Here is a 12,762-nt window from a genome sequence, read left to right as displayed (position 1 = left end):
TAATAAACACTAGAGGCGCTTCCATCTATAAGACTTGTAATACTTGAAGTTAGCCGCTTATAATGTAAGCACCAATCGCATACTTTGACCAGTTGAAGTTTAAAAGTTATTATTTATATTATTATATGTTATTTTTTAAGTAAATATAATATTTCAAATAAAAATGTTAGCTACGCCAAAAAATAAAGGGGACCTATTTTTGGCTTCTTCACTTTGCGATGGTCTTGAAGATACAAATATAAAGTGAAGTACAATATTTTTATTATAAATGTTTGATATACAAATTTATAATTAACATAAGTGAATACAATTATCTTTTCATTTAATATTTACGTACTTAATTTATTATAGACAAGTGACAACTCTTATATTGAATAAAGAGGCAGATCCTAATGTTTTAATTCCCACACATGGTATTACTCCGTTTCATTTAGTGATTGGCAATGATTCAGAAATATTTGCAGAAGAAGTAACAAAATTATTTTTACGACATGGTGGAAATCCTAATGTTAAGTAAGTATCAGTCAACTTGTGTAACATAGATTAAATAAAATAAATTCGAAATTTTCATATTTAATTCTATAGGTCTGTTGATGGATTAACACCTGTTCATGTTGCCGCTGCTTGGGGTAGAATACGTATTTTAGAGTTACTGTTATCAAATGGTGGTGATCCTTTACAGTTAGACGACGAAGGTCAAAGTCCATTTCATTATGCATTTGATGGAAAGTATTATAAAGTTATTACACTACTTGGAAAATATTGTGGTTATAATATAGATGAAGATGGAAAACCAAAATATAAATTATCATTAGGTAAACAAAGATATATTGTTACATATAATATTTGTATACAATTTTGATTTATCGAAGGAGTTCCAAAATTTTATTAATAACTTTATTTCTATTTTATGTTATAGATAAAATTGTCTTAAATAATGGTAATGCTGTAGCTGAATATATCATACCAAAAAATACTTCGTTAAGTGTAAACTATGATGGCTCAAGTAAAATGATTTTGATATATTCTAATGAACATATATCTAGTGATATAGATGACTCCTGTATGACTTCCATTGTATCATCTTTTCCATCAAAACAAGATTTAAAGAAAGATGAATTAGATTTTATGTTTGAAAAACTTTGCATTAATGAAAATGTTAAAAAGGAGAAAGTTCTCATTAGTGAAATTATTAATTCTCTTTCTACATCACTTACAAGTGATGCAACTATTAATGAAACCTTCTTAGATCATGTAAAACATGAGAAACAAAGTATGCCTACAAAAAGTTCACCTAAGAATTGTATTTTACCATTATTATCTTCAAGTCAGAAGACGAGTTCTAAATTTAATTCTATAAAGTCAAAGAAAAAATATGTCACATCAAAATTCAAGCAAAAAGATTTATTATCGCATGATTTTAACGAACCACTAATTGAGTCTTGTAAATCTAAATCTACAAAAAAATCCAAGACAAATCTTCATAAATTACCTTTTATGTCATCAAGTATTTTAGACAATTCAATTATAAGTACTTCACCGAATTTTTATACTCCAATAAACAAAAGAAAAAGACAAAATATAGTTAAAACTTCGAATGTCGATAGCTATTCTCCATCAAATAATCCTAGAAACAAATACATTAAATCCATTTTTACACCATATCCAAGAAAACAATATAAATCACCGATTTCTTGTGAATACAATGAGCAAAGAAAAGAAATGATTCAATCTACACCAAGAAGAAAGCAAAGGCATATTCAGACTTCTTGTAAAGATATGACAAAATATTATTATCCATATACGAAAAATGAAGATAAAAAAAAGAATTCTGCATTAGAACATTCAGACAAGACATTTAATCTTATTTCAAGTGATACTTCTATATTATCGTTATCACCAGACGATTCATATTTTCCTAAACAGAAAAATAATGAAAGATATGTGGATAAACGATTTGCTGTGAAATTACATGAAGGCAAATATGATGAAAACATAAATGTTTTATCTTATGATGATACTTTTACTATTTTAACCAATTCTGATAATCCAACAATATCTTCAAATATTTTACAATCTTTAACGGATTTAAAAAGCACAAATATTATTAATAATAATAATCAACATGTAAATAATAATGATCCTTATGAAATATATAATCATATACAATCATCAGCTACATGTGAGGATTTGAAAAAGATGAAGGCACATAACTGTGTTTCTGAAATTGAAAAATATACAACATTAAATATTGAAAAACAAGTTTTATCAAATAATACAGAAATAAATGATTTACAGAATAGAAAACTAAATGAATATAATGTATTAGAACAAAGTATATCAATGTCAGGGTTAGTGTCTTATAATTATAATATGTAATGTCAAAGTTTATAAAAAAATTTTAATAGAAATTGTTTTAATAGGATAATAGTTAAACGCTTAGTTTTTTTTTAACACATTAATTAATAATATGTAATAATATAATTACATTTTTAGGTCTTCTGCTTTATACATAAGTGTAGAAGAAGAATATAAGTATGAAGATCCAGAAAAAGGAGTCATTTTACTAGAACGACGAAAATGTATCACTCCTGCCAGGTAAGAAAACATAATAATTCTTTATGCTTTATTTTTTTTTCGTTATAATGTTTATGACTAAAATTTCAGCATTCAAGAAGATAACAAAGAAAATGAATCTAGTTTTAGCAAGAATAAAACAAGTATGTTCATAATATTTATAGAGAAATTCTTAAGATGTATACATTTTGAAAAGTTACTTTTTAATGTCTTTTTTTTTTTTTTTTTAGATATCTCATCATCTAATTTTCCATCTGAATTGCTTTTCATTGATGATCATATTCTTAGACAAAAGCTAACTGAATTAGGTGATATGCCTGGGCCAATTACTACTACCACAAGACACTTATATTTAAAACGTCTTGTTAATATACAAAATAAACAAATGTGTACAACTTCGTCTTCTTTAAAAGATATTTCTAATGTAAATCAAATGAAACCATGGTTAGCATTTGGAGATTGGATAAATGATTTGAATTTATATAGGACAATTGAAACTGATGTATTTAAAGAATTCATTTCACCAGATCCATCTCGTAGATGGCGTGAAGGAACATCTAAAACCTCTTTTAATTATCTTTTATTGGATCCACGTATAACTCAGGATTTACCACATCGTACTTTACAGCTTTCCGAATCAGAGATTTGGATGACTTTTCTTTCTTCTATATTTTACATTGGGAAAGGTAAACGATCTAGACCCTATTCTCATCTTTATGACGCTTTTAACATATGGGTTTCAAAAGAACAAAATTTATTAAACAAAAAAATTAAACATATATTAGATATATGGAATGATGGCTATGGTGTTATATGTTTACATGTATTCCAAAACACAATTCCGGTAGAAGCATATACGCGAGAAGCAGTAATGATAGATGCATTAGGTATTGAACATTTAACAAATTGTAAAAGTGGTGAATATTATGGTATTATAGCTACATGGAATTCGAGAGATAAATGTAGATTTGGAAGATATTTGTTACATAAAGCATTACAAATTTTATTGCACGAAGGTGAAAGACAACTCTTTCCTCAACATTTATAAAAATGTAAAAAATTTTAAAGGAATTATTTTTGTTAGATGTGTATAAAAAAATAATAATAATTGTAAATAATCTGTCCACTTATAAGATTATATTATTACGTAACTCAAAGACTGCATAAAAATTAATGTAAATGAAAATTGTATTGTGAAATTAAGTGCATGTATATAATTTAAATGTTGACTGATATTTTTTATAGTTATAACATATTTATTAATTTTTAAAAGATAATGTGCAATAATCAAAATAAAAAAATACATTTGAAGATAATATATAACTTTATTTCTTGTAATAAAAGTAAATTAAAGAATATACACACAACATAAAGAGAGATCTACTTTTTATATTTTACAAGTATGGTCTATCAGGTTCAGTTTTTTTGGCTTTTTTATCTCTACTTCGAGGATACCATCTATGCTTAGTAGTAAAGGTTAATTTTGCTAATTCTGCAACGACATCATCTTGATTCTTTTTCTTGAAGACATCTTCAATATCTTTTTCACCGATTTTAAGTACTGCATTTGATATTGAAACTTCTTCTTCTATAGGCTTTGAGTATTCGTAAGGAAATCCTTGATCTGGATGCCAACAAATAATCATATCTTTATCAGTGAATACAACAACTTCTGGAGGTAATGTACTATAGCTAGGATACTTTCTACGCCATGTACGAATACCAATTCGTGCAATTGTGTTCATCTGTTAAATAAAAATATATTACTGCATAAAATTAATATAAATCTATGAAATTTATGTTACCGTATAAATGATATTAAAAATATTTTATATTGCTTAATATACCTTGACAAAATTACGCTAAAATAGGTAATTCTTTTCTTGTTACTTCAATAAAAAAAAAAAAAACCTATTAAAGATTTTTGTTATAAGGAGAAAAGTTCCTTACATTCGGAACAGTTGATTATTGACTATGATTAAGAACATAACCTAACATTACGACAATGGCGCCAATATTTGACTTGTGCTCTTACAATTCGCAATTATTGTATTGTATAAATATGTAAAATTACCAAAGAACATTTAGGATTTATATATAAGAAAATCGTAATGCTTACATTTAGAAAATTTATTAATGCTTGTATTTTTATATCTGCATAAGTACATTAAAGCACGAACTTGTGAGTTTATTATAATGACAATAAAGACATACTTTCAATTAATACTAAAGATTCGTTTATTTAGAATAGTAATCGTGTCTTTGTTTAGATTCAAAGACATAAATAAGACGCTAAATTCAATAGTTTCTTCTATAGATAAGGCACATACTATTTTTTTTAATATTTGAAATTGTACAAGTTAAAAATGCTTATGAACAATTATTTATGCTACTAATTATTTGTGAAAATAATATATAGGTATGGAAAAATTGCATTATTGCAACTTTATAAATTTTTAAGATTATTATTGATTGGAATAAGATCTTAAATCAGAAGGAAAACAATTTACTTCTAAAATCTATGTTCTTTGGATAAAATTTGTCACTTATACTTTTTGTTATTTTACTTAGAGTTACATATATATATATGTATATATATATATAGAACATCTTTCAAATAGTTATATCTTAGTATTATTTACTCGCAATACTGACAAAAATAATACAAATATGTATCACTTAAATATGAAGAACTTAAAAATAAAATATTACATCAATAAATAAAAATATTAAGAAGAAACTAATTCTGATGTAGCATTTGGTATAAAACACTCTCTATATAAATCTCTAAAATTCATAACATATAATACAAAATAACTATTTCGTGTAGTATTAGTGATAATAATTGATGTACACAAAAATGTGTTTTCATTAATTACACCTTTTCGTTGTTACTAATATAAAGTAATTTATAACATCTTAACTTTTATAAAAATCAATTTTTTTTACTATTCTAAAACTGTAATGTTTCTTTTAACTGCAGGACCAGATATGACAAAATTATATATTTATATCTCATTATAGAGGTAGTTAGCCCAACACAATTCAATAAATATTGTTTTTAAATCCAGTTACTCTTACTGATATTCTGTAGTTGGATTCACATCAATCATCTCAGTTGTGCTAAAAAAAGAATTCTACCATAAATATTTGTATTATTTATATAAAAAAATTAGTCTAAAATATAATTACAATAAATGCATACATGATGCATAAAAAAAAATAAAAAACTGTATTAAAATTATAAAAAAAATATGCTAAGAGTAATATATATCTAATATTTTATACATATTAATACAAAATAAAAAGTAATCTTAATCTTCTAAATAATAAAGATTACATGTTTTTACCAATATGTTATAATATTTGACCTAAATTTTTAAATAACTTTGCAATAAATATAAATAATGATATAATCACATTTCAGAAATGATTGACATGCTTTTATAAGTAGATTATTTTAAATTAATGCAAATATGCTTCAATTATATTTAAATATAATATGAATGTTTGAAATGAAATATATACATAAATAATAACAAACTGAAATATTAAATGACATTCAACAATCACATGCATTTTTTTCATCTATTAAATTGCATGCTACTAAATCTGTATAAAAATAAAATAGCTTGTTTTATAAGACATTCCGAATTATAAAGACAGTACAATACATTTAATAATACATCTTTATAAAAAGAAAAGATATAAAATGCATACTTCGATTGATCAAATTACACTGGACAAACATAACACAACTTTACAAACACTTACAAGAACAATTATGGTGCCTTAAACATATTTTCTTGTTGTCGTCTTTACATTAGTTTGCTGTATAACATTATATAATGATTCATTGTCAATAACAATTGTATATATTTTTTTTTATTCTCTAAAAATGTTTACTGTTCAATAGAATATTACTATTAATCTTATATTGGAAAAATTGATTCCTTAATATTCAATTATTCAATAATATACACAATTTTCATTTTATAAAAAAATAAAATCAGATTTCAAATTGATTTATACTATAATAATTCTTACCTCTTGGAATATTTTATATGTATGATTGATAATGCTATTCCAAGTACTAAGCAAATACATCCAACCACTATGTACGCAATACCAAGAAATGGATTTTTTCCACCCAAAAGTGACGTTGTGCTTAGAATCATTCTTTTGGTACCATCAAAAGAAGACACTGAATATGCTAAAATAAAATATATATATGAATATATATACATATATATATATATATATTAAATCAAAAAATGTTTCCTTTATAAAAAGAAATTTCCATACAATATTTAACTCTAAGTGTATAATTTCCTGCAAGTAAGCCTTCAGTAAAACCTTCAACAGAATGATCAACCCTACGGTATAATTTTCTAAATGTTGGTAAAGCAGCAGTTCTCATCCATACAATGAGATCTTCATTTTGAAATCCATTATTACTTGCATTATGTGGGTCTAAGTCATAGATATGTTTTTCCCAATTTTTTGGTTTAGCAAATTTCTCGGAAGAAAATATTTCTCTTAAATCACCTTCTGGATTTTTAAATTTGATATTTTTATCAGAAGGCCATGCTATGCCAGTTTTTAATAATGGTACATCTTTTCGATTTCTTTCAGAATGTAATGTTAATTCATCACTAAAGAGAGAATTCGCTATAGCTCCACATGGAACTATTGGTTTGGTAATATTATGTTCATTAACTTCATATGCAAATGGTTTACAATCACCAGATACTTCATCTGATAATATTCCTAATAATTGATTATCATCCCTAGATTTAACATATCGACGATGATTCTGATAGAAGTTTGTTAAGCCATAATACATATAAACTTCTCCGTCAAAATCCGTAGATAATACAAAATTTATTTCACAATAACAAGCATTTTTTGGATTTTGCGCTATTATATCTATACATCTTTTACCATCAGTACTATTAGAATTACAATAGGTATAATCTATTGTTTGTTCTTTTACTTTATCAGAGAAGTATAATAATCCAATTCCAACTGGTATAAATGCAACTCCTATTACAAAAAATGTTGGTAAAACAGTTCCAGCAGTAAGAATAGGTTGCCAAGCAGGTAAACGTTGCTGTTTGAATGCGCTATCTGTCAAAAATAGTAGACATATATCAAAAGATGACATAATGAAATGAATATTTTTCATCAATATTAATGCAAAATTACAATTCTTACCTGATGGCTTTTTTGTTTTAGGTAATGAACTACTATCACTCATCGGTGTCATAATTTCTCAATAAAAGTAAAACGATAAAGTTCTATGTTTCGATATCTTCGTCTTCTTCCCTTAAATAATTATAAGTAACATTAGTTTGACAATTCTACACACTCAATTATCATCATTCGTAAACTAAACAATCATGAAGTTCAGAGTTTCTAGAATCGACAAATGCTTTCTAGCTAGTGAATGATTAAAAAACTCTAAACGAATGTTAACTATAGGGAATTTTTTATTAATAATTGGTAATAATTTCAATCAATTTTTTATTAATTTGTGACACATGACGAATATAAAAAAAAGATAGCGTAGTAGACATAGTTGATAAATATTCAAAAGTAATATGTGTTTGTAATTTTTATGAAATGCAAGAAACTATAACCTCATAAAAAGAAATATACATATATAATAAGAAATATATATATATATATATATATACACACACACATATATATAATATGTATACAAATATATATACATAAATAGTACCTTTCGAAGAATAATACTATGTGAACACCATATAATATAATTTGGATAGTTCACTAATATTTCTGATAAAAATGGATATACTTTATCTTTAATGATAAACAAAATCTAAGAAATTTATCTCTGTTACATTGCGCATGTCATTTAATAGAATCCGTGACTTGTAACATCGTCATTGTAATTTCATAAAAATCTATTTAAATATTTGTTTATAATTTAATATACATATATAAAATGGCTTTAAGTGAGAATGATCCAAATTCATTTTCTAGACCAGGTATTTTATATTTGCATTTTATCATTAATTATATAGTATATTATAATAAATATGTTTGATGCATATCATTATAAAAATTGTATAAAATATAAAAATTAATATTTACACATATATAATATTTTTATTAGCAATTATTAAAAATAAATATTTACAGATTTAGCAGTTGTAACCCATATTCATCTAGAGTTAAATGTTGATTTTGATAGAAAAGTTTTGTCAGGTAAAGCAATTCTGGACATAGAAAAAAAAGGAGCTACGAATACAGTGGTAAGAAATTAATCGAATTATCCCTTTCTATTACTTTTCTATCTTTTATGTCATATTATGTACATATATATATAATATAATATAATATACATATATATATATAATATAATATAATATACATATATATATATAATATATAATATAAATATATATATATATATATATATATAATATATAATATAAATATATATATATATATATATATATATATATATATATATATATATATAAAATATTAATTGTACCATATTAAATGTTTAGATTTTAGATAATCGTAATCTTATTATATTATCAGTTATAAATGTTGATAATGGATCTACTTTGAATTATAAAGTAGAAAGTGATATTGGATATGGTTCTAAGTTTATTATTGAATTACCAACACCTGTAGATTCAACTAATGAAAATGATACAAGGTAATAATTAAATTATTTGTTTATAGTCTTATTAATAATTAAAAAATTTCATCTTCAGATATAAAATTGAAATTAATTATGAGACAGCATCAGATGCAACTGGTTTACAATGGTTGACACCAGAACAAACAACTGGAGGAAAACATCCTTATCTATTTTCTCAGTGTGAGGTAAATATTTTATTTATATCTTAATTATTACAGAAAAAAAAATTTTTATTATACATATATAAGCATATTAAATTATGTTGTAAAGGCTATACATGCTAGATCTGTGCTTCCTTGTCAAGATACACCATCTGTCAAATTCACTTATTCTGCTAAGGTAAACAGATATTTAATATAATATAATATGAAAATATGAATCTATTTAACAAATGCAGTAAATCATTTAGATATCAGCACCACAAGAGATGACAGTATTAATGTCTGCTTTATTAGATGATGTTACAAATAATGAAACAACGAAAATATATAGATTTCACCAACCTATTCCAGTACCATCGTACTTAATAGCTATTGCAGTTGGTGTATTAGCATCTAAAAAGATTGGTCCTAGAAGTACTGTCTGGGCTGAACAAGAATATATAGATCGCAGTGCATATGAATTTGCTGAAACTGAGACTATGTTACAAATTGCTGAACAAATATGTGGACCCTATGTGTGGGGTATAGTATTATTTTGTAAAAAATATATATTTTTAGTAATTGATTATTTTCATATAATATTATCTTCTTTAGGTGTATATGACTTATTAGTGCTCCCACCAAGCTTTCCATTTGGGGGAATGGAAAATCCATGTCTAACATTTGTAACACCAACTCTTCTTGCTGGAGATCGTTCTCTAGCTAATGTAGTAGCTCATGAAATTGCACATAGTTGGACTGGGAATTTAGTAACTAATGCAAATTTTGAACATTTTTGGTTGAATGAAGGTTTCACTATGTTTGTTGAGAGAAAAATAAATGGAAGGATGTTTGGTGAAAAATATAGACAATTCAGTGCAATAAATGGACTTAAATCTTTGGAAGAATGTGTAAGTAAACTAAAATATTGATATATTACTTTATATACGTTTGTTCAGAAAATATTAAATATAAGATATGAATATTATTTGTTATATAGTAGATTTTTTTACAGATTGAAACACTTGGAAAATCAAATCAGATAACAAATTTAGTTCCAAGCTTAATAGGGATCAATCCTGATGATTCATTTTCAGTTGTACCTTATGAAAAAGGTCATACACTTTTATTTTATTTAGAGCAACTATTGGGTGGTTCAGACGTATTTGAACCCTTTTTAAAATCATATTTAAGTACATATGAATATAAAAGTATAGTTACTAATACTTGGAAGGAATATCTATACAAGTATTTTCCAAATAAGATTGAGGTAACAACATTATTGCACATTGCATTAAAAATAAAAAAATATTAAACACGAAATTTTTATTTTAGCTATTAGATTCAGTGGATTGGAATGCATGGTTTAATACACCTGGCATGCCACCAGTTATACCGAATTATGATAAAAGTTTAGCTATTGCCTGCACTGAATTAGCACAAAAATGGATTTCATGGGATGAAACTACTACATCACCTTTTGACAAAAATGACATACAAAATTTAACTGCAATTCAAAAGATAACATTTTTAGCTGAGTTACGTGCATCATCTACTATTTTGTCATTACAAAAACTTGAAACTATGCAAGATACATATGATTTTAATTCTATAAAGAATGCTGAAATAAGGTAAATTAAGTATAAAATTAATTAAGTGCGAAATAATAGATGTATTTTTTTATTAATATTTTTGTACATCCAGATTTTTATGGCTACGTTTGTGTATAAAAAGTCGTTGGGCATCAAAAGTATCAGATGCTTTAGATTTTGCTACAGAACAAGGGCGATTGAAATTTGTTCGCCCGATATTTCGTGATCTTTACAAATGGAAGGAAATGCGTCAGACTGCGATTGATACATATTTAAAAAATAAAAATAAAATGATGTATGTTACTGCGCATATGGTAGCTAAAGATCTTCACCTTAATGACTGCAAATTTATGTAATTTCTTCAATAATGTATTTTTATAATAAATAATTGGCTTTTCATATTCTGTGAGAATATGAATCTTCTTTAAAAATATATAGTTTTTCTTTTTTTCATTATCTCAATTAATTTCAATGGATACAATTATTACTTCATTCAATATATACATAATAATACATATATATATATATATATATATATATAAACATTGTTAACGTATATTAACATTTATTAATCACTATTATTTTATAAAAATTAGTCCTGAGTAGATTTTATGCGCATGCGTATTAACATGACGTTTTCGAGCGCATGCGCGTGAATTACAAAATGTTATGGATGTATAAGAAAGTAGAATATACGGTTTCCGATTAATATTAATTTGTGTAAAGTACGTTTTATAAATATATACGTAATTTATAAATCATTCAAAATTTATTAATAAATAAATAAATAATTATGGCCGGAGGAAAAAATGAACAAGGTGGATTTCAACCGGTAAGTGAATTGTTAAAGGTGTCTTATTACAGTATTAGAAAGGTTAATTTATTTTTTTACGTTTACAGGATTCTGATGTTCATATTACTTATGATGATCAACAGAAAATCAACAGATTTGCAAGACAAAATGCTAAATTGGAAGATTATAAAGAAGAACTTAAATTTAAACAAGTGATTACAAAAAAAATAATCTATTCTTAGATAGTTTTGCTAATTTATAGCCTTATTTGGTCATACGTCGTTCAATTTCACGTAAAATTGGCGAAACTGAATTACTTTTTTATATTCACAGAATGAATTGAAAAATTTAGAAGATGCTTGTGATGAATTGACTCTTGCAGACGATGATGTTAAGATACCATATTATATTGGAGAAGTTTTTGTTTATCAAGATATTGAAAAAACACAGGTGTTTATAATCCATAAATGGAAACAAAATTATAATTTAAAAATATATATTTTAATACTATATGTTAAATTTATTTATAATTACAGAATTGTTTAGAAAATGCTAAAGAAAAAAAGAAAGCAGAAATAGCAAGTTTGGAAAGTAAATGCGATGAATTAAAGTCATTGATGAGTGAATTGAAGACTCAGTTATATGCAAAGTTTGGCAATCATATAAACTTAGAAAGGGAAGAAGACTGAGTTATTTAAAATAGTTTTTAATAAAGAGAAAGTTTGTATCAATAATCATTTGACATATAAAACTATTTCTATTCTGGCTATAACAGTCGACTGCTGATTTCAAAAAGTTGTTGTTATTTAATACATGAAAAAAATAATACACAAATATCTTTAATATGCATTTTTTCTTATTATATATATATATATATATATATATGTATATATATATATTATACATTTTTTATTATAATTATATTAGTTTTATCTCGGCTTGAGAAATTTAACTCCATTGAGAAAAATA

General features: G+C 24.8%; 4 protein-coding genes across 10 annotated transcripts; 3 read left to right on the top strand and 1 right to left on the bottom strand.

Annotated features, from left to right (window-relative positions):
• Positions 1 to 72: 72 nt before the first annotated feature.
• LOC124955978 lies at positions 73 to 3,736 on the top strand. The gene is made up of 7 exons (XM_047511252.1): positions 73 to 243; positions 352 to 513; positions 586 to 815; positions 920 to 2,351; positions 2,497 to 2,598; positions 2,668 to 2,720; positions 2,808 to 3,736. The coding sequence occupies exons 1-7, from the start codon at positions 164 to 166 to the stop codon at positions 3,623 to 3,625; spliced, it is 2,877 nt and encodes a 958-aa protein (XP_047367208.1). The 5' UTR covers positions 73 to 163; the 3' UTR covers positions 3,626 to 3,736.
• A 146-nt stretch (positions 3,737 to 3,882) lies between these two features.
• On the bottom strand, positions 3,883 to 8,863 carry LOC124949334 (cell cycle control protein 50A). Of its 7 annotated transcripts, none has more exons than XM_047494265.1 (6): positions 8,753 to 8,863; positions 7,795 to 7,905; positions 6,883 to 7,707; positions 6,625 to 6,790; positions 5,659 to 5,700; positions 3,883 to 4,201 (listed from the first exon to the last, which is right to left on the bottom strand). In XM_047494265.1, exons 2-6 carry the CDS (start codon positions 7,844 to 7,846, stop codon positions 4,132 to 4,134), a joined length of 1,155 nt encoding a protein of 384 aa, XP_047350221.1. In that variant the 5' UTR covers positions 7,847 to 7,905; positions 8,753 to 8,863; the 3' UTR covers positions 3,883 to 4,131. The 7 variants fall into 7 exon arrangements, 6 of the variants coding, with proteins under 6 accessions (XP_047350221.1, XP_047350230.1, XP_047350211.1 ...); XM_047494274.1 differs by lacking the exon at positions 8,753 to 8,863 and adding an exon at positions 8,327 to 8,420; XR_007101050.1 differs by lacking the exon at positions 8,753 to 8,863 and adding an exon at positions 6,352 to 6,408 and having other exon boundaries at positions 4,090 to 4,201; positions 7,795 to 8,004.
• Positions 8,248 to 11,433, top strand: LOC124949330 (leukotriene A-4 hydrolase). The gene is made up of 10 exons (XM_047494240.1): positions 8,248 to 8,600; positions 8,755 to 8,867; positions 9,129 to 9,283; positions 9,342 to 9,453; positions 9,539 to 9,607; positions 9,678 to 9,951; positions 10,024 to 10,319; positions 10,424 to 10,678; positions 10,744 to 11,039; positions 11,113 to 11,433. The coding sequence occupies exons 1-10, from the start codon at positions 8,558 to 8,560 to the stop codon at positions 11,354 to 11,356; spliced, it is 1,857 nt and encodes a 618-aa protein (XP_047350196.1). The 5' UTR covers positions 8,248 to 8,557; the 3' UTR covers positions 11,357 to 11,433.
• Positions 11,434 to 11,653: 220 nt separating this feature from the next.
• Positions 11,654 to 12,636, top strand: LOC124948627 (prefoldin subunit 4). The gene is made up of 4 exons (XM_047492499.1): positions 11,654 to 11,832; positions 11,901 to 12,005; positions 12,127 to 12,243; positions 12,330 to 12,636. Exons 1-4 carry the CDS (start codon positions 11,794 to 11,796, stop codon positions 12,480 to 12,482), a joined length of 414 nt encoding a protein of 137 aa, XP_047348455.1. The 5' UTR covers positions 11,654 to 11,793; the 3' UTR covers positions 12,483 to 12,636.
• The last annotated feature ends 126 nt before the right edge of the window (positions 12,637 to 12,762 follow it).

The sequence above is a fragment of the Vespa velutina genome, chromosome 1, assembly GCF_912470025.1.
Source record: "Vespa velutina chromosome 1, iVesVel2.1, whole genome shotgun sequence".
NCBI classification, from domain to species: Eukaryota; Metazoa; Arthropoda; class Insecta; order Hymenoptera; family Vespidae; genus Vespa; species Vespa velutina.
This window is presented reverse-complemented; position numbering and strand designations above follow the sequence as displayed.